Genomic DNA, 27624 nt, shown 5'->3' on the forward strand with positions numbered 1-27624 from the left:
TCGGTTTTCTATTTGAGATTTTTAGATTTGATAGGGAAGCTGAGAGGTCAAATATACTCTTAAGATGTTCTACTGCCAAGTTTACACCTTCACTATTACAGTGGAATGTTTTACCCAGGAAATTGTCTAAAAGGGATTGAATTTGTCGTTGCCTAATTGTTTAGGGGTGTCAGTGGGCTGACTGTGAAGGCTCTGAGAGACTCTGGGTTGAGGTCAGTGATAAAGTAGTCCACAGTACTACTGCCAAGAGATGAGCTATAGGTGTACCTACCATAGGAGTCCCCTCGAAGCCTACCATTGACTATGTACATACCCAGCGTGCGACAGAGCTGCAGGAGTTGTGACCCGTTTTTGTTGGTTATGTTGTCATAGTTGTGCCTAGGGGGGCATATCTCTCTCTTAGTGCTGTGAGTTCTGTGTGTAGCTCGGTGCACTTTTCTTTTTATCCATGGCGCACAAAAAGGTGAGTTTGTTGGGCATCCCTCCTCTCTCTCTGTTTTTCTCTGCCCGTGGAGCATCGATGCCACACGTGCACACACACACTCACATCACACAGACACACACACACACTCTCCTCTGCATATGAAGCGGTAGGGGACTGGAGGTTAATGACTACACGATGTCGAGGCGCCCGGTTCTACATCTGTCACTAACACAATAGTCACGTATCCAAAGCCGCCGCACGCCGCCAGGCGCCCAGGCCCAACGTCCACTCCGCTCCCCTCCCACTAGGACTGTGACACAAGTCGTGTTCCCTGAAGAGTCAGTTATCACAAAGGAAGCTCATACCGTGTTCGAGAGAGAGAGTCACCAGAAGGCCTTGTCACTTGGAGACACAGAGATGTCACACACACTCATACAGATACACACACACACACACACACACACACACACACACACACACACACACACAAACTGATTTGGGGTAATCTTCTGGTTGAGTGTGTGTGTCCGGACAGTTGATGTCTTGGTTTATCAAAAGGAACTTGGCCATCATTCAAAACAAATGGTTGCTATTTTCAATGCTTTTCATATTCTGACGGGTTTTAGTGTGAAATGCATGACATGGTTAGTTGTGCTGTGGTTTGTCTAAGCTCACACACAGCGGCATTATTACCACAACCTCTCTGACGTTTGTGTGTGTCGTCTTCCTCCCACAGATTGCGAGCCCGAGGGACTGTTGGATTGGTCGTTTGATGTAAATTGTCTCTTTTGCTGCTTAAGACGAGAGAAAGTCAAGGTAATTGATGTTATTAAAGTTGCTGTGGCACACACACACACACACACACACACACACACACACACACACACATCGAGACAATAGCTAAATCCCACACACTGCATTACAGCTAGCTGATTAGCTAAATCCCCCACACTGCATTACAGCTAGCTGATTAGCTAAACCTCCCACACTGCATTACAGCTAGCTGATTAGCTAAATCCCCCACACTGCATTAGAGATAGCTGATTAGCTAAATCCCCCACACTGCATTACAGCTAGCTGATTAGCTAAATCCCCCACACTGCATTAGAGCTAGCTGATTAGCTAAATCCCCCACACTGCATTACAGCTAGCTGATTAGCTAAACCCCCCACACTGCATTACAGCTAGCTGATTAGCTAAATCCCCCACACTGCATTAGAGATAGCTAATTAGCTTCAGGAACAAAAGCCAGTCTGCATCTTTTCATCTTTCCATCGCCTCATCGACAATAACACACGCACGCACACACACACACACACACCCTTTAAGTAGAGGTCAATCCCTGGTCGTCTCACTCATTCAACCATGTCTAATCATCCTAAAATGGCGTTAGAATTTTTTGCCTCTCGGGAATGTATTATTATTTTTTGCCCTTTCAGTCACCCCTCGTTCCCTTTGACCTTGTGAATTGATGGCTCGTCGGCATGTCGTTCGGGGCGCCACTCATCCTCCATTTTTTCTTTGTCTTTTAAAGGGATAATCTGGGATTCAAACGAGAAAGAAGTGGACACTGCGGCACTTTTGATATACCAATCCCAGATTGCCCCTTTAATGGAGGAACGAAGGATGAAACAGAAGGCCTCACAAAGAGCCCCCCCCCTTCTGTTGCCACGCCAACCAACCGCTCCTTTTCTCCTTTTTCATCTTGACCTCTTCAACCCTGAAGGTCGGCCATCTGGCACCTACAATTTAATACACACTTGTACATGTGTGAAAAAGAACAAATATAAGCACCAACCAAATTATTATTATTATAAACATATATAACGTAGTAGTAGTAGTACTGATCTATGATCAGATTATAATGAATTGGATTATATAAATCAGATTCAGCACTCCTACTTCTGGGACACTTTGTGAATACGCTCCATGGTCCATAAAACATATTACCTAGAACATATCTGCCCTCCTTCCTCTGCTTGTCTCTGGCCTTACCATGCCCGGGCCGGGTCGGGTGGGTTGGGCTTGCCCTACGTCCCAAATGACCCCCTTTTCGCTTTATAGTGTACTACGTCTGAACACGGCCCATAGCGCTCTGGTCAAAAGTAGTGCACGATGTAGGGAATAGGGTGCCATTTGGGACGTACTCTTCATATTTCACTGTGTGCGTTTAATTGCATGAAATGCCAGAGGACCTGCAGAGGACGGAAACAATTGATTCATTGATCTGCAGCTATGCAAACTCCCGACAGAGAAAGAGGGAGGAGGTAGGCTTGAGGGCGGGGGAGAGAGAGGGGGAGGAGGTAGGCTTGAAGGAGGGGGAGAGCGAGGGAGTGGGAGAGAGAGAGGGGGAGGAGGTAGGCAGAGGGAGAAGGAAAGGGAAAGGGGGATACCTAGTCACTTGAACAACTGAATACATTCAACTGAAATGTGTCTTCCGAGGGGAGAGAGAGACAAGGGAGAGGGAGGGGAAGGGAGAGAGAGAGAGAGAAGGGAGAGGGAGGGGAAGGGAGAGAGAGAGAGACAAGGGAGAGAGAGAGAGAGAAGGGAGAGGGAGGGGAAGGGAGAGAGAGAGAGACAAGGGAGAGGGAGGGGAAGGGAGAGAGAGAGAGAGAGAAGGGAGAGGGAGGGGAAGGGAGAGAGAGAGAGACAAGGGAGAGGGAGGGGAAGGGAGAGAGAGACAAGGGAGAGGGAGGGGAAGGGAGAGAGAGAGAGACAAGGGAGAGGGAGGGGAAGGGAGAGAGAGACAAGGGAGAGGGAGGGGAAGGGAGAGAGAGAGAGACAAGGGAGAGGGAGAGGAAGGGAGAGAGAGAGAGACAAGGGAGAGGGAGGGGAAGGGAGGGAGAGACAAGGGAGAGGGAGGGGAAGGGAGAGAGAGAGAGACAAGGGAGAGGGAGAGGAAGGGAGAGAGAGAGAGACAAGGGAGAGGGAGGGGAAGGGAGGGAGAGAGAGACAAGGGAGAGGGAGGGGAAGGGAGAGAGACAAGGGAGGGGAAGGGAGAGAGAGACAAGGGAGAGGGAGGGGAAGGGAGAGAGAGAGAGACAAGGGAGAGGGAGGGGAAGGGAGAGAGAGAGAGACAAGGGCCCCCAAGGTTGCTTAGCAGTTCAGACGTCTTTTTCTGTTTCTTTTTCTGTCTTTTTCTGTTCCGTATTGTTTGTGTCCTGTATATATATTTACACCTCTCTTCACTTATCTTTTATTTATTTTATTATCCAAGAACTCAACTACAAAAGCTTTCCTGCAAAAGCTTTCCTGCAACCCGCTTCACCAATTACTAAAAAGTAATATTTACCTCAAACTGAAAATCCATCGTGGAAGCCAGCCAGGGGCTAATTCAGAAGCTAGCCTGAAAGCTAACCAGTAGCTACTCCGATAGCTAGCCAGAAGCTAATCTGTAGCTGCCCCGAAATTAGCCGGTTTGCTGGCTAGCGTTGGTTTTCAGCTGCCCTCGTGTTGTGGTCATCAGCTATTCCTCTAGCTCGATAATCTACCGGCACTTTTGTGCAACGCGACTCGGACCGGAGCATTCCGGGACTTTTCTTCTCTCTCAGTTTCCCCGGATTCCAGCCGCAGGCTCTGGTCACTTGCACCTTGACTTCGCAGCTAGCTAGCTGCAAACCGTGTGACGATTGGCTTACGTCGACCCCGGAGCATACTCAAATCATCCTGGAGCTAGCCAGCTGAGGAGTTCCATCACCATCCGGACACGTTTCTTTTGTTGCTGCTGCAGATACGGAACCCCACCGGGCCTTCACGTCTGACTGCCGACGTTATCTGCCCGAGGGATTTATCCAACTGGCACCTCCGTCCCGACGTTACCTGAACGCTCACCTGAGGCCCGCTAATCGTTAGCTGTCTTATCGGCTGCTACCTGAATAAGCATACCGGACAACTATTATTTATTTTTATTTTTATTTTTTATTTATTTTTTTTCTCCTTGGGTCACTATATCTATTCTGCCAATTTGGATTGATCCCCTCTTCCACACGGAACCCCACTACACGGAACCCCACTAACTTACCGACGGAAACGCACGAGGTATCTACAAACAGACCTCCATTAATGTTTATTGGCTTATTTCACTGTAGAGATTCTAGCCCTGTTCACTATACCATATCCAACCTCTCAGTTCCACCACCCACATATGCGATGACATCACCTGGTTTCAATGATGTTTCTAGAGACAATATCTCTCTCATCATCACTCAATACCTAGGTCTACCTCCACTGTATTCACATCCTACCATACCTTTGTCTGTACATTATTCCTTTAAACTATTTTATCGCCCCCAGAAACCTCCTCTTACTCTCTGCTCCAGTAGCTCTAGGCGACCAATTCTCATAGCTTTTAGCCGTACCCTTATCCTACTCCTCCTCTGTTCCTCTGGTGATGTAGAGGTGAATCCAGGCCCTGCAGTACCTGGCTCCACTCCTATTCCCCAGGCGCTCTCTTTTGATGACTTCTGTAACCGTAATAGCCTTGGCTTCATGCATGTTAACATTAGAAGCCTCCTCCCTAAGTTTGTTTTGTTCACTGCTTTAGCACACTCTGCCAACCCGGATGTTTTAGCCGTGTCTGAATCCTGGCTTAGAAAGACCACCAAAAACTCAGATATTTTCATCCCCAATTACAAGATTTTCAGACAAGATAGAACGGCCAAAGGGGGCGGTGTTGCAATCTACTGCAAAGACTGCCTGCAGAGTTCTGTCTTACTATCCAGGTCTGTTCCCAAACAATTTGAACTTCTACTTTTAAAAATCCACCTCTCTAAAAACAAGTCTCTCACCGTTGCCGCCTGCTATAGACCACCCTCTGCCCCCAGCTGTGCTCTGGACACTATATGTGAACTGATTGCCCCCCATCTATCTTCAGAGTTCGTGCTGCTAGGCGACCTAAATTTGAACATGCTCAAAACCCCAGCCACCCTACAATCTAAGCTTGATGCCCTCAATCTCACACAAATTATCAATGAACCTACCAGGTACCACCCCAATTCCGTAAACTCGGGTACCCTCATAGATATCATCCTAACAAACTTGCCCTCCAAATACACCTCTGCTGTTTTCAACCAAGATCTCAGCGATCACTGCCTCATTGCCTGTATCCGTAATGGGTCAGCGGTCAAACGACCTCCACTCATCACTGTCAAACGCTCCCTGAAACACTTCAGCGAGCAGGCCTTTCTAATCGACCTGGCCGGGGTATCCTGGAAGGATATCGATCTCATCCCGTCAGTAGAGGATGCCTGGTCATTTTTTAAAAATGCCTTCCTCACCATCTTGAATAAGCATGCCCCATTCAAGAAATTTAGAACCAGGAACAGATATAGCCCTTGGTTCTCTCCTGACCTGACTGCCCTTAACCAACAGAAAAACATCCTATGGCGTTCTGCATTAGCATCGAACAGCCCCCGTGATATGCAACTTTTCAGGGAAGCCAGAAACCAATATACACAGGCAGTTAGAACAGCCAAGGCTAGCTTTTTCAAGCAGAAATTTGCTTCCTGCAACACAAATTCAAAAAAGTTCTGGGACACCGTAAAGTCCATGGAGAATAAGAACACCTCCTCCCAGCTTCCAACCGCTCTGAAGATAGGAAACACTGTCACCACCGACAAATCCACTATAATTGAGAATTTCAATAAGCATTTTTCCACGGCTGGCCATGCTTTCCATCTGGCTGCCCCTACCCCGGACAACAGCACTGCCCTCCCCTCTGCTACTCGCCCAAGCTTCCCCCATTTCTCTTTCTCCCAAATACAGTCAGCTGATGTCCTAAATGAGCTGCAAAATCTGGACCCTTACAAATCAGCCGGGCTAGATAATCTGGACCCTTTCTTTCTAAAACTATCTGCTGAAATTGTTGCCACCCCTATTACTAGCCTCTTCAACCTCTCTTTCGTGTCGTCCGAGATCCCCAAAGATTGGAAAGCAGCTGCGGTTATCCCCCTCTTCAAAGGGGGGGACACCCTTGACCCTAACTGCTACAGACCTATATCTATCCTACCCTGCCTTTCTAAGGTCTTCGAAAGCCAAGTCAACAAACAGATTACCGACCATTTCGAATCCCACCACACCTTCTCCGCTATGCAATCTGGTTTCAGAGCTGGTCATGGGTGCACCTCAGCCACGCTCAAGGTCATAAACGACATCGTAACCGCCATCGATAGGAAACAATACTGTGCAGCCGTATTCATTGACCTGGCCAAGGCTTTTGACTCTGTCAATCACCACATCCTCATTGGCAGACTCGACAGCCTTGGTTTCTCTAATGATTGCCTCGCCTGGTTCACCAACTACTTCTCTGATCGAGTTCAGTGTGTCAAATCGGAGGGTCTGTTGTCCGGGCCTCTGGCAGTCTCTATGGGGGTGCCACAGGGTTCAATTCTTGGACCGACTCTCTTCTCTGTATACATCAATGATGTCGCTCTTGCTGCTGGTGATTCTCTGATCCACCTCTACGCAGACGACACTATTCTGTATACTTCTGGCCCTTCTTTTGACACTGTGTTAACAACTCTCCAGGCGAGCTTCAATGCCATACAACTCTCCTTCCGTGGCCTCCAACTGCTCTTAAATACAAGTAAAACCAAATGCATGCTCTTCAACCGATCGCTGCCTGCCCCTGCCCGCCTGTCCAACATCACTACTTTGGACGGTTCTGACTTAGAATATGTGGACAACTACAAATACCTAGGTGTCTGGTTAGACTGTAAACTCTCCTTCCAGACTCACATCAAACATCTCCAATCCAAAGTCAAATCTAGAATTGGCTTCCTATTCCGCAACAAAGCATCCTTTACTCATGCTGCCAAACATACCCTTGTAAAACTGACCATCCTACCAATCCTCGACTTCGGTGATGTCATTTACAAAATAGCCTCCAAAACCCTACTCAATAAATTGGATGCAGTCTATCACAGTGCCATCCGTTTTGTCACCAAAGCCCCATATACTACCCACCACTGCGACCTGTACACTCTCGTTGGCTGGCCCTCGCTTCATACTCGTCGCCAAACCCACTGGTTCCAGGTCATCTACAAGACCCTGCTAGGTAAAGTCCCCCCTTATCTCTGCTCGCTGGTCACCATAGCAGCACCTATCTGTAGCACGCGCTCCAGCAGGTATATCTCTCTAGTCACCCCCAAAACCAATTCTTCCTTTGGACGCCTCTCCTTCCAGTTCTCTGCTGCCAATGACTGGAACGAACTACAAAAATCTCTGAAATTGGAAACACCTATCTCCCTCACTAGCTTTAAGCACCAGCTGTCAGAGCAGCTCATAGATTACTGCACCTGTACATAACCCATCTACAATTTAGCCCAAACAACTACCTCTTTACCTACTGTATTTATTTTATTAATTTATTTTGCTCCTTTGCACCCCATTATTTTCTGTCTCTACTTTGCACTTTCTTCCGCTGCAAACCAACCATTCCAGGGTTTTTTTTTAGTTTTATTTTACTTGCTGTGTTGTATTCACTTCACCTCCATGGCCTTTTATATTTTTATTTATTTATTTTATTTATTTATACATATATTTGTTTGCCTTCACCTCCCTTATCTCACCTCACTTGCTCACATTGTATATAGACTTATTTTTTTTTCACTGTATTATTGACTATATGTTTGTTTTACTCCATGTGTAACTATGTGTTGTTGTATGTGTCGAACTGCTTTGCTTTATCTTGGCCAGGTCGCAATTGTAAATGAGAACGTGTTCTCAATTTGCCTACCTGGTTAAATAAAGGTTAAATAAAATAAAATAAATAAATAAAAGAGAGACAAGGGAGAGGGAGAGGAAGGGAGAGAGAGAGAGACAAGGGAGAGGGAGGGGAAGGGAGGGAGAGACAAGGGAGAGGGAGGGGAAGGGAGAGAGAGAGAGACAAGGGAGAGGGAGAGGAAGGGAGGGAGAGAGAGAGAGACAAGGGAGAGGGAGAGGAAGGGAGAGAGAGAGACAAGGGAGAGGGAGGGGAAGGGAGAGAGAGACAAGGGAGAGGGAGGGGAAGGGAGAGAGAGAGAGACGAGGGAGAGGAAGGGAGAGAGAGAGAGACAAGGGAGAGGGAGGGGAAGGGAGGGAGAGACAAGGGAGAGGGAGGGGAAGGGAGAGAGAGAGAGACAAGGGAGAGGGAGAGGAAGGGAGAGAGAGAGAGAGACAAGGGAGAGGGAGGGGAAGGGAGGGAGAGAGAGACAAGGGAGAGGGAAGGGAGAGAGACAAGGGAGGGGAAGGGAGAGAGAGACAAGGGAGAGGGAGGGGAAGGGAGAGAGAGACAAGGGAGGGGAAGGGAGGGAGAGAGAGACAAGGGAGAGGGAGAGGAAGGGAGAGAGAGAGAGAGACAAGGGAGAGGGAGGGGAAGGGAGGGAGAGAGAGACAAGGGAGAGGGAGAGGAAGGGAGAGAGAGAGACAAGGGAGAGGGAGGGGAAGGGAGGGAGAGAGAGACAAGGGAGAGGGAGGGGAAGGGAGAGAGACAAGGGAGGGGAAGGGAGAGAGACAAGGGAGGGGAAGGGAGAGAGAGAGACAAGGGAGAGGGAGGGGAAGGGAGAGAGGGAGGGGAAGAGAGAGAGAGAGAGAGAGACAAGGGAGAGGGAGGGGGAGGGAGACAGAGAGAGACAAGGGAGATGGAGGGGAAGGGAGAGAGAGACAAGGGAGGGGAAGGGAGAGAGAGAGACAAGGGAGAGGGAGGTAGAGAGAGAGACAAGGGAGAGGGAGGGGAAGGGAGAGAGAGAGAGACAAGGGAGGGGAAGGGAGAGAGAGAGACAAGGGAGAGGGAGGGAGAGAGAGAGACAAGGGAGAGGGAGGTAGAGAGAGAGACAAGGGAGATGGAGGGGAAGGGAGAGAGACAAGGGAGATGGAGGGGAAGGGAGAGAGACAAGGGAGAGGGAGGGGGAGAGAGAGAGAGAGACGAGGGGAAGGGAGAGAGAGAGACAAGGGAGAGGGAGGGGAAGGGAGAGAGAGAGAGAGACAAGGGAGGGGAAGGGGAAGGGAGAGGGAGGGGAAGGGAGAGCGAGAGAGAGACAAGGGAGAGGGAGGGGAGGGGGGGAGAGAGAGAGACAAGGGAGAGGGAGGGGAAGGGGAAGGGAGAGGGAGGGGAAGGGAGAGAGAGAGAGAGACAAGGGAGAGGGAGGGGAAGGGAGAGAGAGAGAGACAAGGGAGAGGAAGGGGAAGGGAGAGAGAGAGAGAGACAAGGGAGAGGGAGGGGAAGGAAGAGAGGGAAGGGAAGGAAGAGAGAGAGAGAGAGAGAGACAAGGGAGAGGGAGGGGAAGGGAGAGAGAGACAAGGGAGAGGGAGGGGAAGGAAGAGAGAATGCCTCATTCATATTAACTGTGAAGGTATGCCGTTTTAAAGAAACTGTTTGAGCCTGTTTTGGTTTTGCCAGTTTTCACATCCCTGGATTCTAAGAGGAGAAAGAGGAGAGACAGTCAGGGTGTCACGCCCATTCCTCCCACCTCCACCCCAGATCATTCATTTGAGTGCAAGTCCATAGTACCACACAACAACTTTCTTAATCACTTATATTGTGTCACCCGGTCTTTTTAAAGCTTCCACCACAACGTTATCTCGCCACCTATTGTCATATTTTTTTTTGCCTACTTAAAAGTACTTTAAGGTTTTCCTCTAGGTTTGGTCCAGGAAAACTTAATTACAACTGTGTCTGCTTTGTCTGTGTCCCTCTCAGGAACACTTGGTTGGCATCACCCCCCAGGTCTTATCAGAGTCAGAGGACTTGAAACAGGACACGTCCAAAATCAACCGCCTGGAGAAGCAAGCCGAAGAGTTCCTCAATGCTGTCTTCTACAGAAAGGGTGAGTCTAGAACCTATAGAACCATAAGGGAGTCTAGAACCTATAGAACCATAAGGGAGTCTAGAACCTATAGAACCATACGGGAGTCTAGAACCCATAGAACCATAAGGGAGTCTAGAACGTAGAACCATAAAGGAGTCTAGAACGTAGAACCATGAGAGTGTTTAGAAACTAGAACAATAAGGGATTTTAGAACCTAGAACCATAAGGGAGTCTATAACATAGAACCATAAGGGTTTTTAGAACCTAGAACTATACAGGTCTAGAACCTAAAGAACCATAAGGGATTTTAGAACCTAGAACTATAAGGGAGTCTAGAACGTAGAACCATAAGAGAGTCTAGTAGAACTATATGGCGTAGTCAGTTGGGGTGTTATAAAGACACCAAGGCAAGGTATGGAACTTGGAAACACCAAAGTTGTGGGTTTGATTCCCACATTTGGGCTCCCGAGTGGCACTGCATCTCAGTACTTGAGGCGTCCCTACAGACACCCTGGTTCGATTCCAGGCTGTATCACAACCGGCCGTTATTGGGAGTCCCATAGGGCGGCACACAATTGGCCCAGCGTCGTCCGGGTTTGGCCGGTGTATGACCATCATTGTTTATAAGAATTTGTTCTTAAGTGACTTGCCTAGTTAAATAAAGTTTAAATTAAAAAAACGTGTCCTAAAAAAACTGAAGTTTAAAATGAAGTGTGTGGGTTAAGTGACCATGTATTGTTATGGTTATATAGTCTCCTAGAGAAGAGAGAGGTGCAGTGCGTGACTGGCTGCATCCAAAATGACCCCCTATTCCCTACACTACATAATGTAGTGCACTACTTTTCTTGGTCAAAAGCAGTGCACTAGTGAACAGGGTGCCATTTGAGATACATGGTTGTTTTAGAGAGGATTAGGTCACTCAGTCAGATGCTGATCCAATCAATGTGTCTGCCCAATCAATCTGGGTTCACACTCCACACTCGGCCCTCGGCCCTCAGCTCTCAGCCCTCAGCCCTCAGCTGGCCTAAAGCTGCTATACACGGAGTGTACAAAACATTATGTCCATGACACAGACTGACCAGGTGAATCCAGGTGAAAACTATGATCCCTTATTGATGTCACCTGTTAAATCCACTTCAGTCAGTGTAGATGAAGGGGAGGAGACGGGTTACAGAAGGATGTTTAAGCCTTGAGACAATTGAGACATGGATTGTGTGTGTGTCATTCAGAGGGTGAATGGGCCAGACAAGATATTGAAGTGCCTTTGAACGGGGTATGGTAGTAGGTATGGTAGTAGGTACCAGGCGCACCGGTTTGAGTGTGATAAGAACTGCAACGCTGCTGGGTTTTTCACGCTCAACAGTTTCCCGTGTGTATCAAGAATTGTCCACCAACCAAAGGACATCCAGCCAGCTATGGGAATCAACTCAATATAAGAAAGGTCCTAAATGTTGTGTACACTGAGTGTATATAGCTGAACAAACACTATGCACAGTATATAAACAGACACACATACATACGTGTAGTTTGTCTGAGGGTGTGGTTTCTTCCTTCCCAGTGATGTTCCTTTAGCTAAATGTGTTTATAATGTCGATATGCTCCCGGCTTTATGTTTTGGGTCCACGCGGTCGGCATTCCAAACGGAACCCTATTCCCTACACAGTGCACTACTTTTGACCAGATTACATAGGGCCCTGGTTAAAAGTAGTGCAATGTACTGGGAATAGTGTGCCAGGACGTAGGTATTGTTTGCAGCAAGCTTCCCCTTCGGACAAAGGGCACAATTCCTCGGCCCAAAAGGAAATGTTTTTCCAGAAAGCTTGTCTGCTAAATCACTTTGTTGTTTTGCGGCTGAACGTTGGGGGCTATACGGTAGGGTAGACTAGAACTGCGTCCCAAATGGCACCATATTTCCTATGTAGTGCACTACTATAGGGGCCAATGGGGTTCTGGTCGAAAGTAGTGCACTGCATAGGGAATAGGGTGCCATTTGCGACAAAGCCTAGCTAATAGTCTGTCTGTAGTATTACAGAGAGGTATTAAACAACATGTCCTGTAGGTATAGATCTATGTCCACATTCTAACAGTCTGTCTGTAGTGTTACAGAGAGGTATTAAACAACATGTCCTGTAGGTATAGATCTATGTCCACATTCTAACAGTCTGTCTGTAGTATTACAGAGAGGTATTAAACAACATGTCCTGTAGGTATACATCTATGTCCACATTCTAACAGTCTGTCTGTAGTGTTACAGAGAGGTATTAAACAACATGTCCTGTAGGTATACATCTATGTCCACATTCTAACAGTCTGTCTGTGGTATTACAGAGAGGTATTAAACAACCTGTCCTGTAGGTATACATCTATGTCCACATTCTAACAGTCTGTCTGTAGTGTCACAGAGAGGTATTAAACAACCTGTCCTGTAGGTATACATCTATGTCCACATTCTAACAGTCTGTCTGTAGTGTTACAGAGAGGTATTAAACAACCTGTCCTGTAGGTATACATCTATGTCCACATTCTAACAGTCTGTCTGTAGTGTTACAGAGAGGTATTAAACAACATGTCCTGTACCTATACATCTATGTCCACATTCTAACAGTCTGTCTGTAGTATTACAGAGAGGTATTAAACAACCTGTCCTGTAGGTATACATCTATGTCCACATTCTAACAGTCTGTCTGTAGTATTACAGAGAGGTATTAAACAACCTGTCCTGTAGGTATACATCTATGTCCACATTCTAACAGTCTGTCTGTAGTATTACAGAGAGGTATTAAACAACCTGTCCTGTAGGTATAGATCTATGTCCACATTCTAACAGTCTGTCTGTAGTATTACAGAGAGGTATTAAACAACCTGTCCTGTAGGTATACATCTATGTCCACATTCTAACAGTCTGTCTGTAGTATTACAGAGAGGTATTAAACAACATGTCCTGTAGGTATACATCTATGTCCACATTCTAACAGTCTGTATTTATTTTATTTTTGTTATGTGTGTATAGTCACATCTACCTTAATTGTTATCAGTTTATATATATAAATATTCCTGGTTGCTAAAATTAGAATAGTTCGCCTAATTTCAGTTTATGTGACAAAACATGTATAGCTTAGAAAATTGCTGTATGGTCTAAACCGCTGTGAAATACATTTTCAATTACCAAAAATATTGTATTTTCATCTGTTGGATGCTGGTGTACAAAACCGAAAGTAAAATATGCAAAAACTAAATTTAAATAAGGGAAGCATAGAAATAGTGCACATAGAACATATCTTCAACTTCTGAGACTGGCTTTCAGTGAGAATGATAGGTTCATAACTGACATTTCTACGTGAATTTGGTCCGGTGCCCCAAAAAGTGACATATTGCAGCTTTAATGTTGCTAGTTGTAGTGCTGCCAGATCTTTAGCCAGTCGTTGGAATGTTAAACAGATGAAGAAAGTTGTAATAGGTGTCTAATGTTGTGTGTTTGTTTGTCTCTAGCAGACCTCCCAAGCTTCTCGGACCCCCACATCCCTCTAGTGGCTCGTGAGATAATGCAGCGAATGATCCGTCAGTTCGCTGCCGAATATACCTCAAAAAACAGCTATTCTCAGGACACGCCCCACCACCCCCAGCCCAACGGCATCAAGGACCAAAGCCGCCTCCTGCCGAGAGCGGCCTCTCCAGCCCCGGCCCCCCTCGCCCTGCCGGGGGCGTCCAGCCCCCCGTCCCCCACCCCGGGACCGGGCCTCAGCCCCGCCTCTGCCTTCGCCCCGGACAGTGGGAACGGAGCCGGTAGTAACTGTAGTGGTACCGGTGCTGCTGCCTCTGCACAGAACCCCGTCCTCAGCAAGCTTCTCATGGCCGACCAGGACTCTCCGCTGGACCTCACCGTCAAGAGGCCTGACCCCACAGAGACCAAAACAGAGGGTAAGACACCACTCACACATCCATATCGAATCAAAACGTATTTACCATATGGACAGGATAAAATGGTGTACACAGTACAATGAAATGCTTACTTGCAGGCTCGCTCTCAACAGTGCAACAACAATAAGAAAAAGAGAAATAAGAAAAAATATTCAATAAATAAGTAGAAGAAAAACCTGGACTGAAGAACTCCCCCATAGCTTCAATAGAACGCCCTGTATCTCTCCTATCTCCATTTATCTTTCCTATATCTCCCAATATCGCATATCTCCCCTATATGGACTATTTCTCCCCTATATGTTGCTTATATCTCCCATATATCTTGCATATATCGACTATATCTCCCTATAGGTCTCCTATAGCTTCCCTATATCTCTTCTATAGCTCCCATGTATCTCCTATGAGCCACTATATATCCTTTATATATCTCTCCTATATCTCCACTTTATCTCACTTATATATCCTCTATATCTCCGCTATATCTTTTCTATATCTCCTCTATTTTGCTTATATCTCCACTATATTGCCTCTAGCTCTTCTATATCTTGCTTATATCTCTCCCCTATCGCTCCCCCATATCTCTCCTATATCTCTCCTATATCTCTTCTACATCTCATCTATAGATCCCCTATATCTCTCTTATATATCCCCTATATCTCTTCTATATCTCCAATATCGCTCCTATATATCCCTTATATCTTCCCTATATCTCCCCTGTAGCTTTCTTACAGTTGAAGTCAGATACATACACTTAGGTTGGAGTCATTAAAACTCGTTTTTCAACCACTCCACACATTTCTTGTTAAGAAACTATAGTTTTGGCAAGTCGGTTAGGACATCTACTTTATGCATGACACAAGTAATTTTTCCAACAATTGTTTACAGACAGATTATTTCACTTATAATTAACTGTTTCACAATTCCAGTGCGTCAGAAATTTACATACACTAAGTTGACTGTACCTTTAAACAGCTTGGAAAACTCCAGAAAATTATGTCATGGCTTTAGAAGCTAATTGGAAGTGTACCTGTGGATGTATTTCAAGGCCTACCTTCAAACTCAGTGCCTTTTTGCTTGACATCTTGGGAAAATCAAAAGAAATCAGCAAATACCTCAGGAAAGAAAATGGTAGACCTCCACAAGTCTGGTTCATCCTTCGGAGCGATTTCCAAACACCTGAAGGTACCACGTTCATCTGTACAAACAATAGTACGCAAGTATAAACACTATGGGACCACACAGCCTTCATACCGCTCAGGAAGGAGACGCGTTCTGTCTCCTAGAGATGAACGTACTTCGGTGCGAAAAGTGCAAATCAATCCCAGAACAACAGCGAAGGACCTTGTGAAGATGCTGGAGGAAACGGGTATAAAAGTATCTATATCCACAGTAAAACAAGTCCTATCTCGACATAACCTGAAAGGCCTCTCAGCAAGGAAGAAGCCACTGCTCCAAAACCGCCATAAAAAAGCCAGACTACAGTTTGCAACTGCACATGGGGACAAAGATCGTACTTTTTGGAGAAATGTCCTCTGGTCTGATGAAACAAAAATAGAACTGTTTGGCCATAATGACCATCATTATGTTTGGAGGAAAAAGGGGGAGGCTTGCAAGCCGAAGAACACCATCCCAACCATGAAGCACGGTCGTGGCAGCATCATGTTGTGGGGGTGCTTTGCTGCAGGAGGGACTGGTGCACTTCACAAAATAGATGGCATCATGAGGTAGGAAAATTATGTGGATATATTGAAGCAACATCTCAAGACATCAGTCAGGAAGTTAAACCTTGGTCGCAAATCCCCCACAACCTGTAATTGGACCAGTAAAAGCTGTATAGAGCCAAACAGACTGGGCCAAATGAAAACGACTAGTATCCTAATTCTAACAAACAGTTGGAGGCTGAATGCCAAGTAGCGTTATGCTGAAAAATAGATTTTTGAATCTTAAAAACATTAACCCCCATGCCTTAAAATCCCTCTTGCCCTATAGACATTTGGCCTGGATTATCCTCTAATGCCTGTGACCATATATTGTATTATAGTGTTTTTATGTATGCCCCCCCCCCCCCCCACACACACACACACACACACACACACACACACACACACACACACACACACACACACACACACACACACACACACACACACACACACACACACACACACACACAGAGAGAGAGAAATTCATTTTAATATCACAACCTTGTTTTGTTCAACCAAAAAGCCCTAAAGATTAAAGAGGTCCTTCAGCTCTGTTCAGACGGACAGGTCATCAGACAGGTTATCAGACAGGTCATCAGACAGGTCATCAGACAGGTCATCAGACAGGTCATCAGACAGGTCATCAGACAGGTCAGCTGCACCCTGGGGATTACTAACCCGTGGAGGAGGGGGAGTGTTTGTGTGTGTGGTTCAGTCAGTGGAAAGAGGAATATAATAGTTATTACTCTTTAAACAAAGAGCAGAGTGCAGGGAACGGTAATGATTCTTTTCACTATTTATTCATGTGATTTTCAATGTTGTATTCTTCTCCTGGAGTCCTTTCTCATTTCCAGTGATTTATAGAGGAACAGAAACATCTATTATTGAACGACACATTTACTATGTTAATTACATTCATTTAAAAAGTCCCAATCAATTGAAGTCAAGTTATACAGTACATACTTCGATACACTGATGAACTGTGCCCTAAAACAGTGTGTGTGTATCTGCGTATGTTAATCCTCAGATGGAGTCCTGGACCTCTCCACCAAGAAGGCCCACGGCACCGTCCTCAAAAACTCTCACAGTTACACCCTATCGCCCACAGTCAAGGGGTAAGACACACACGCCACACACACGCCACACACACACACACACACACACACACACACACACACACACACACACACACACACACACACACACACACACACACACACACACACACACACACACACACACACACACACACCTCCACCGATGTTATGAACGATCATTGTAGTGATCAATGTGTTATTTCCCATTTGTTTCCAAGATAAACAACTCTTGTTACGTTACGATGTCAAGGGCTTTCAGCGTCGGAAGAGAACTAACCCTCATCCATTATCAGTATGATTACAGTACCTAGGTATTTATTAGTAACTAACCCTCATCCATTATCAGTATGATTACAGTACCTAGGTATTTATAAGTAACTAACCCTCATCCATTATCAGTATGATTACAGTACCTAGGTATTTATAAGTAACTAACCCTCATCCATTATCAGTATGATTACAGTACCTAGGTATTTATAAGTAACTAACCCTCATCCATTATCAGTATGATTACAGTACCTAGGTATTTATAAGTAACTAACCCTCATCCATTATCAGTATGATTACAGTACCTAGGTATTTATAAGTAACTAACCCTCATCCATTATCAGTATGATTACAGTACCTAGGTATTTATTAGTAACTAACCCTCATCCATTATCAGTATGATTACAGTACCTAGGTATTTATAAGTAACTAACCCTCATCCATTATCAGTATGATTACAGTACCTAGGTATTTATAAGTAACTAACCCTCATCCATTATCAGTATGATTACAGTACCTAGGTATTTATAAGTAACTAACCCTCATCCATTATCAGTATGATTACAGTACCTAGGTATTTATAAGTAACTAACCCTCATCCATTATCAGTATGATTACAGTACCTAGGTATTTATTAGTAACTAACCCTCATCCATTATCAGTATGATTACAGTACCTAGGTATTTATAAGTAACTAACCCTCATCCATTATCAGTATGATTACAGTACCTAGGTATTTATAAGTAACTAACCCTCATCCATTATCAGTATGATTACAGTACCTAGGTATTTATTAGTAACTAACCCTAATCCATTATCAGTATGATTACAGTACCTAGGTATTTATAAGTAACTAACCCTCATCCATTATCAGTATGATTACAGTACCTAGGTATTTATTAGTAACTAACCCTAATCCATTATCAGTATGATTACAGTACCTAGGTATTTATTAGTAACTAACCCTCATCCATTATCAGTATGATTACAGTACCTAGGTATTTATAAGTAACTAACCCTCATCCATTATCAGTATGATTACAGTACCTAGGTATTTATTAGTAACTAACCCTCATCCATTATCAGTATGATTACAGTACCTAGGTATTTATAAGTACGTATTTATGCTATTTGGATGTCATTCTTCATGATCTAGGAGGTCAACATTAGACTGCATCAAAGGCCTCAGGGACTGTTGGTTTTCCTGTTGTCTCTCTTCTCTATCCCGCTTTTATTTACTTACCCACATTGTCGTGGTGGATTTTATTGATACCTGAGTGTTTTGCCTTCAAGTCATATTTGCATGATTAACACACCGTACAAACTTTGTTTTCCTGCTTTAAATCAGAATAAATGACCTGTATAACTATGGAATAGACCTTGGAATGATTAGAACACACAGAAGGTCAGAGATGGATTTGAGCGGCTCGATACATGTTAACGCCCCAAAGCGATAATGTATGGTGAGGCTGGTGTGTGTAATCTGCTGTAAGACACCTCGTTGGTGTATCAGAAGCAGCGTCGGTGGTTTGGGATTCTCTAATGATCAGGTCATGTAATGGAGGAGGGAGGAAGGAACTGGATGTACCTTCCTCCCTCCTCCATCCACCCCTCCTCCCTCGCTCCACCCCTCCTCCATCCACCCCTCCTCCCTCGCTCCACCCCTCCTCCCTCGCTCCACCCCTCCTCCCTCGCTCCATGCCTCCTCCCTCGCTCCACCCCTCCTCCATCCACCCTCCTCCCTCGCTCCACCCCTCCTCCATCCACCCCTCCTCCCTCGCTCCACCCCTCCTCCATCCCTCCATCCATCCACCCCTCCTCCCTCGCTCCACCCCTCCTCCATCCCTCCATCCACCCCTCCCTCGCTCCACCCCTCCTCCATCCATCCCTCCCTTGCTCCACACGTCCTCCATCCCTCCACCCTTCCTCCTGGACCACAGATATATTACCAAACACAGATCATCTCACTCATTTAGCTGACCCCTTTATTTTACAGTGTGAAAATTAACCAAGTATTTACTTACACAATCAAATTATAACAGTATCCTTTAAAAAGATCATGACATCATAATAACCAATACATCACTAGTTTGTTCATTTTAGTTTCACAACAGCAAACAAGTGCCACAAGTCACCATACACCATTAACCACCACTGTGTGTAGACTACAGTTGACTAAACACGTTTAGACATTTCTGCAAATGTATAAAAAAAATAAAAAAACATATTTACATAAGTATTCAGACCTTTTACTCAGTACTGTGTGAGGCACCTTTGTAAACGATTACAGCCTGGAGTCTTCTTGGGTATGACGCTACAAGCTTGGCCACACCTGTATTTGGGGAGTTTCTCCCATTCAGTTATTTTCCGGTCTCTCCAGAGATGTTCGATCGGGTTCAAGTCCGGGCTCTGGCTGGGCCACTCAAGGACTTTCAGAGACTTGTCCCGAAGTCACTCCTGCATTGTCTTGGCTGTGTGCTTAAGGTCGTTGTCCTATTGGAAGGTGAACCATTTCCCCATTCTGAGGTCCTGAGTGCTCTGGAGCAGGTTTTCATCAAGGATCTCTCTGTACTTTGCTCCGTTCACCTTTCCTCAATCCTGACTAGTCTCCCAGTCCCTGCCACTGAAAAACACCCCCACAACATAATGCGGCCACCACCATGTTTCACTGTTGGGATGGTGCCAGGTTTCCTCCAGACGTGACACTTGGCATTCAGGCCAAAGAGTTCAATCTTGGTTTCATCAGACCAGAGAATCTTGTTTGCCCCTCTTCTTACCGGAAAGATGTTTGTTTCTGTCGGCGCGATGCATGAAGAAACCAGCTGGCTGCACCGACTCCGTTAGCGTCCCTTGAGTTAGCCATGTTTCCGTGAAGCAGAGCACGTTGCAATCCCTGATGTCTCTCTGGAATGCTACCCGTGCTCGGATTTCATCAACCTTATTGTCAAGAGACTGGACATTGGCGAGTAGTATGCTAGGGAGTGGAGCGCGATGTGCCCGTCTCCGAAGCCTGACCACGAGACCGCCACGTTTTCCCCTTTTTCGGCGTCGCACAGGGTCGCCGGCTGGGATCAGATCCATTGTATTGTGTGGAAGGCAAAACACTGGATCCGTTTCGGGAAAGTCATATTCCTGGTAGGAACGATGATGAGTTGACGTTAATCGTATATTCAGTAGTTCCTCCCGACTGTATGTAATGAAACCTAAGATTACCCGGGGTACCGATGTAAGAAATAACACGTAAAAAAACAAAATACTGCATATTTTCCAAGGAACACGAAGCGAGGCAGCCATCTCTTTTCGGCGCCGGAAGTGTCATATTCTTCAAGAATCAGTGGGTACCTCTAATTCAGGAGTCCAGAAATTGATGTAGCAACTGCAGATTGCCCCTTTAAAGTGTGGGAGATGAATCTATCATTTAGATTTTGCATGTTTATGGTTACATGTTTACGGTTACATGTTTACTGTAATATGTTTACTGTAATATGTTTGTTTACTGTAATACTGCCGAAGAGTTTTGCTGAAATAAACCCCCTAAACAATGACATATTATGGAAGAAAGTTCAACTTTAAAAACACAAGGTAATATTATTTAAAAACCAAGTGGTACTTTCTGTTTGTTGGCATTAACAATCAGCAGAGCAGAGTAGTGTAATTTTAACCTGTAGTTTTCGGGTTTATTACAATTCACTTTCTGAATCGACTGATTTGAGTACTTCCAAGTTAACACCCCTCTCTTCTCTTTTCCCTCCAATCAGGCGTGCCCTGAGAGTTGAGCACTCCTTTCGGGACGTGGAGGACGATGACATGCTGCCGAGAAGCTTACAGGACGGGCTGAGGGACAGCTACGTCAGTTCTACCCCCCTCAAGCCCCCATTGGCCCATTCGCTGCTTAAAAAGGAGGAGCTCCTCAGCCAGAAGCACCGCCTCCTCGGCCAGCCTCCCGCTCTCTCATTGGCTAGTCTGGAGGCAGCGGGGCTTGTCAACCACGGGAACAAAGGGAACCACGTGCAGCCCCACCCCCTCCTGGCACGGGACGGCTCTCCGTGGGGTTCCTCCAGCGGTAAAGCCCACCACCACCAACTGGACAGCCTGCTGAGGCTGAAGCAGGCCAGCGCCATCCTCTCAGACCTCCAAGACCTGCCTCTGTTCTTGGACAACCACCACCACGGGGCGTTCTCCTCCAAGAGCTCCTCCGGAGGTGGCCTCCGCCACCACCATGGCTCCACCAAGACCCACCATGAGGTGGTGGTGAAGAGGGAGCCGGGAGGCCACCACTCCCCGCCCGTGGACCTGAAGATCCCCCAGGTGAGGGGCATGGACCTGTCATGGGACTCCCATGCCTCAGACCTGTACGGGTACGGGGCCATGGTGGTGGGCGCCGGGGGCCACGGTGGGGTGGAGAATGCTTTGAGCAGGAAGCTGAGGGTCATCCTGCCCAAGCACAACCGACGTGCCGGTAGCCTGAGAGGCAGCCTGGGAGGTTTTCTGGATGGGGCGGCAGACTACTGGAGCTCCGACGTGGACCAGGGGACCTCCGGGCAACCATACCCGACCTCCGACCCCGAGGGCGACCCGTGCTCTAAGCAGCCCAGGAAGAAGAGGGGGCGCTACCGCCAGTACAACAGCCAGATCTTAGAAGAGGCCATCGGCATGGTGATGGGCGGGAAGATGAGCGTGTCCAAGGCCCAGAACATGTACGGGATCCCACACAGCACACTGGAGTACAAGGTGAAGGAGCGACTGGGCACACTGAAGAACCCCCCTAAGAAGAAGCTCAAATTGACCTTGAGGATGGGAGGACAGGATTCCGCCGCCGAGTCAGAGACCACGCCAACCGCGACGCCGCGAGAGGTTGCGCCTCCGGAGGCCGCCGATCTGAACCACGAGCAAAAAATGAAAATGGAATTTGAAGATTAACTGAGAAACAACGATGACGACGAATCCTCCCCACCTTTCCCCTTATATATGTATAAAAACACCTTCACATTAAGACTAAAGTCATTGGAAACAAATGGAGCTTTATTTGTGCCAATTTACTGTTGCAGTATCTGGGTGAGCACAAGCGCAGGGATATGAGGAGGATTCTAAAACAAGCTGGAGATGAAAACTAAACCAATCGGCCGGTTCTGCGGTTGTCGTTTTGACACTGCACATTTGTTTAGCTTTTATATCAAGCGGCGAAACAAATGCGTCAAAAGCCACGAGTGACGTGACAATTATTAATTACAGTTTGTAAAGCATGTTGATTATCCCCCCCAAAACCCTAACTCCCCCTATTCTGAACTTGATACACTGACCCTGCATTGCTTTTAAATGCAGTCTGGGCTGCAGAATATCCCAACTTTGGGAAAAATTAGGGGGGGGTTAAAAATGAACCCTTTTCAACAAACTATTATGGTCCTTGAACCCCCCCCACCCCTCTCTCATTTAAGTACTAGTACCAATTGGTAAGTGAACGGTCTCCTATGTTTTGAACCAACTCTAAAACTAGTAATGTCACAGGAAGCTCTCTCACCAGGAAGCTGAATCAAAACCGCATCATTTCTATCGCCAGGTAGCCATTTCTCTTTAACAAACGCAAAACTTTCTTTCCTCCTTCGATATTCTGCTACTCTTTAAAAGTGAACGAAAGCAACATTGGCCACGTCCTTTATAAGGTAAAGACACAAAATAGTCAATCAGGGATGCATGTTCGTAAGTTTTAGTAAATAACTACTAACTTTTAGGATATTTTGAATGTTTTGTTTTTTTGTTTTATCTTCTTTTGTTTGGCTTTCTTTTGCACTACACTTTCAGTCTGGCGCTCACCGGCGCTGCCCAGTGGTGACAGACCAGGTTACCTCGGCATTGCTGTCCTAGCATCATGCACTTAAGGTCTGTCATAATCCCCGGCCAACTGCGCTCCAGGTACCAGTTACCCGTAGCCACAGATCTAGGATCAGTTTACCCTGCCTTAACAATTAGGGGGGAACCTCAAAACTGACCTGAGATCAGCATGTAGGGGCAATTTTATATCTCTGCTGCTCTGCTGGAGAGAGCTCCTCAACCTCAATGGTAGTAGGTAAATGTTGCCTCTAACCACTGATCCATAGTCAGATGTCTTTTTTTATCCCCTTATTGCTAAGGTTTGGATTGGGGCTTGGTGATCTGATCCTAGTTCAGTGGTTGAGCGGAACTTCTACCTCAAGCACCTGCAACAAGTGCATCTGTTCCCAATCCCGATCCTAGGGAGCTGTAGCCATCTCTGGTTTTCATTCCAACCAACGACCTCATGCATATGCGCTCAGCTAATTAGTGGGCGGGGTTCTCCTAACACTATGACATCACATGGAGTGATAACCACATGCATTGTAGCTCTCCAAGACCAGGAAGTGGAAACATTGCTGCTACAACTTTATTATCCTGTACTGAGCGAAGGCTTTTACCAGCCTTACTGTCACTAAACACTAAACATTTCATAAAGTTTTTTCTTTTAGAATTCTAACTAAGTAAGAGCTTCTTAGTTGGTGAGTTTTGAAATGGCTCCTCTCTCCCATGTGGTTTTACAATGTTCAAAGGTAGTTTCAAAGGCAGTTTATTACGACAATGTGCATTTATACTTGGTGGGGGGAATTTTGCAGTGAGAAGGGATGTGTTCGGTTGGTAGGGATTAGGGGATAATATAATATAAATTATTATGATGACACTGAATTTAAAGCCAATCCGCATTTCTGGATGATTTTGTTCCTCAATTTTAACTCAGGGTACCTGAGACAGGGGAATCTCTTGACGAAGCCATGATTCTAAAACACGGACGTGTTTCCTTTATCCTGCAGGACCTAAAAGTGAAGGGCAGGACATGACTTCTCTCACTCCGCTACTTCTGACGGGGGCGGAACTTACAGCCCGGCTAGGTGGGTGTGGCTTAGCAGCGCCACGCCCTGTAGGCCGCGGTGAATCATGAAGAAGATAACACAAACTAAAACAGTGAGGAGGGTGTGAGGAGAAGTTTGGAAATTAAACGTCTGAAAATAGCACTTTTTTTTTTTTTTTTTTTTAACCGCGCGAGAGAGGGGAAGATATTGTAGCTCTTTTTCGAGACATGGGTTTGGATGGGAGGAAGAGGGGTGATTAGAGGAAGGTAAGGGATGGCCAGAAAGCAAAAAGAGAGAGAAAAAAAAGCTTTAGTGTCTGAAAGACTTTCAGAGAGCTGCAGCTTGGACCTAAACATATTCTGTTTCCTCTCCATTACCTCCTCAGTACCCTGGTTGATGCTTGAATTTGTCAGATTTCGTGTAGTGTAGTTGTCATATCTGGTTCCTGCCCCCCAGCCCTCCTGCCAAACCAGGCGGAAACTATCTCATCTGTCGTCGTGTTTTTCTCCTTCTGAGAAGATGTTTTTATAAAAAGATGCTCTCATTGTTTTTGTCGGGTTGGGGGCAACAACAAAAAAGACGTGAGAAGGAAAAAATAAAATAAAAAATGTTTTTTTAAATGTTTTTAAAGCCCTCTCTTGCTCTGCTGTAGTAAACGTTGCTGTTCGCTCTAAACACTGCCTGGTGCTCACCCAGTCTGTGAGATTATTCATGACATTGTACTTGGAAAACATCTCCGTCATGTCAACACTGATGAAATGAACATTCACTCCTTCAAATGTCCTGTACATTTTATTTATTTCATTTTGTATTTTATTTTCTTCTACAAAATGGCATGCACCAGTCCGTTCCGGGTGATTTGGCAATTCTTAGATAGGAGCTTACATCTGCAAAGTATAGCCTCGTTTATGAGTGTCGGACCAAGCGATTCATGCTCTAGTGTATTCTATATTAGTGAATAATTGGTATATAATTGTTATAATTATATTCAAACCCCTAATGAACAATCTTACCTAGCCCTGTTCTGATAGATTGGTCTTGGGCTTTGACCCTCCTTCCCATGGCTTGATTGGCAGTTATGCGTAGCCGATGGGAACAAGGTAACCCCTTCATGATGACCTCTGTAGAAACACAAGGTCAGGGGTCATGCATGAAATGCGTTCAACACTTAGACAATGCAGAGTATTTCAAGTGTCTAATTGGTTACCTGTCCCATCCAATCAGAAGACCAAATATAGTCCAGCAATGACTTAGATTTATATGAGATTGATACTCTTACTTAAGTTATGAGTAAAGCACTTATTGTGTAGCCTTTTACATTTCAAGGCATGATTACTAATTAATTTAGCTTAGATGTGAATGCGATTTGACAAGAAAAAACACTACTTAAAATATAGTGTGGAATTGTGTTTTAAACTTTGTTTTTCTCCTAAACTTGCGAGTTATTATGAAGTATGACAAAATGTGCCCCTTAGCGCTTCTTTCACGTTATGCATGTGAGCATGTAAAATGATGCTGATGGGAAATGTGTATAACCTGTACAATTGGTACTTACTTATCATCACGACATGTAGCACTGACTGAGATGCGTGTCTAAATTCCTACATTCAGCACTTAGATAGGTCCTGAAACCCTTGAATGGATTCCTACATTCAGCACTTAGGTAGGCCCTGAAACCCCTGAAACGGGATTCCTGAAGGGCCAAGAATCTCGTCCTACATTATTTATGAAAACTATAAAAATATGTATTTATCATTGGGCAATCAAAAAAGAACATGCTAGTGGTTCCCGAAGACGTGGATGTCGATTTAAAGCAGCCCCCTGCACCTCTCTGATTCAGAGGGGTTAAATGCGGAAGACATATTTCAGTTGAAGGCATTCAGTTGTACAACTGACTAGGTATCCTCCTTTCCTCTTCCCTTACATCAGTCGTATCTAATCTACTGAGGTGCATTGCCATTTGGGCTTTATTTCATTTTTGTATTAATATTTTTGGGGTTTAATTGTTTCATGCCACTTGGGTTAACGGATCCCCCTGTCCGAAAAAGTCCTCCTTAACACGACTGAGTCTCGCCTCTTTTACAGAGAAGTTTCACACTTCTAATTATTTATATACACACAGATAATGAATGTAATAAACCGACATGAATCTCTCAACCCCCCCCCCCCCCCCCCCCCCACAAAAAAAAATATCTGCAAAAAAACTATGACACTGTCAGTTTTTGGGGGGGAACCGACTGTTAATTTTCTTTCTCCACCTTCTGCTTGTATTTGAACAGCGTGTTTCTGCCGTGGGTTTCTGTAGCCTGCAGTGTTGTACCTCTCAGGATAAAGTGGACGGGAGGGGCAGCAATATTAGTCAGTCGGAGGATGACGCAGACTTAGCTACCTGTATTCGATTAAATGTATACAACATCTATATTATATATTGACCTGGCTCAGCTGTGTCCAAGTGCTGTACCTCAACCTGCACTTGTATCCCTCTCAGGGAAGCCTGAAAACAAGAAGGGATAGTGGATACTCTGGGAAATATAGGCCCCTCCTTTTTCTTTTGGTCTTTTCTTTTTTCTTTTACAAGAGGAGCTAGGAGTATGGGACGGACAGCTTATTAGTGTAGTTAGTGTTTTTTGACTGCAACATCACTCGAGGTTAAACTTCTTCATAGGGATGTGAGTTTCTTACAGAGATGAGACGGAGACACAGTCAGTCAGAGACCTAGAAGGGAGAATGTGCGGACAGGTGGAAATGTTAACCTTATGAATCTACTGTCTATTATTATTATTATTATTATTGTTATTAACTTGTTTTAAACTGCATTCCAAAACAAAACATTGTACCTTTTATATAAATGAAAATAGCTATATACATATGAATATATATTTAATTTACTGTTTTACATCTTCAGGTAAATCGATGGATTTCTTTTCATTCTGATGTGAGATTGTAAACAAACATGGAGAGAAAAAAAAAGAAATGCAGAACAGAACTAACCTCAATTTCTAGATATCATGTGACATGTCATGTGACGTGTCATGTGACGTGCCATTTCTGTCTCTTGAGTGGCACGTGATACCTTTCAAGAAAAAAAACTAAACAGATTTCTGTGAATTGCCATTTTGCTTGTTGTTATCAAGTGTTGTTGATTATTCCTCCATGCTGCATATCCTGTTGTCATGACGCCTCAGGTCCACCCACTTCAAAGCAGCTGATTGTACACTAACTAGCAACACAAATCAGGACTTTTATTAAAGTAAAAGTGTTTTAGTACTCTTTTAGTACACTTTCTTGTGTTTCCAGATTTCTTAGATGGGACTGACGGAAGCACTTTTTAAATTATTATTGTTATTATTATATGGTGGGTTTTATCATTATTATTGTTATTATTATATGGTGGGTTTTATCATTATTATTGTTATTATTATATGGTGTTTTTTTTCATGGAAATATAAATTCTTCTAGCTACTAAACCGAACCCAGGTCTTTCTGAGTGCAACACTACTGTATTAACTAGCACACTCAGCCTTGGAAGCACACACCATGCATACTGTAACTACACACCATGCATACTGTAAC

General features: G+C 45.1%; 1 protein-coding gene across 2 annotated transcripts in view; it reads left to right on the plus strand.

The window, feature by feature from the left end:
• Positions 1-27318, plus strand: part of lcor (ligand dependent nuclear receptor corepressor) — a 73708-nt gene extending 46390 nt beyond the window's left edge. Inside the window, exons 3-7 of one of the 2 annotated variants that reach the window (XM_071389671.1) lie at positions 1161-1240; positions 10101-10227; positions 13699-14127; positions 16858-16945; positions 20953-27318. In XM_071389671.1, coding sequence (XP_071245772.1) covers positions 1161-1240; positions 10101-10227; positions 13699-14127; positions 16858-16945; positions 20953-22114 — 1886 coding nt within the window. In that variant the 3' untranslated portion in view covers positions 22115-27318. The remainder of the gene's footprint in view (positions 1-1160; positions 1241-10100; positions 10228-13698; positions 14128-16857; positions 16946-20952) is intronic. The other variant, XM_071389672.1, reaches the window with a different exon arrangement.
• Positions 27319-27624: the final 306 nt, after the last annotated feature.

This window comes from Salvelinus alpinus, chromosome 2 (assembly GCF_045679555.1).
Source record: "Salvelinus alpinus chromosome 2, SLU_Salpinus.1, whole genome shotgun sequence".
Classification (NCBI taxonomy): domain Eukaryota; kingdom Metazoa; phylum Chordata; class Actinopteri; order Salmoniformes; family Salmonidae; genus Salvelinus; species Salvelinus alpinus.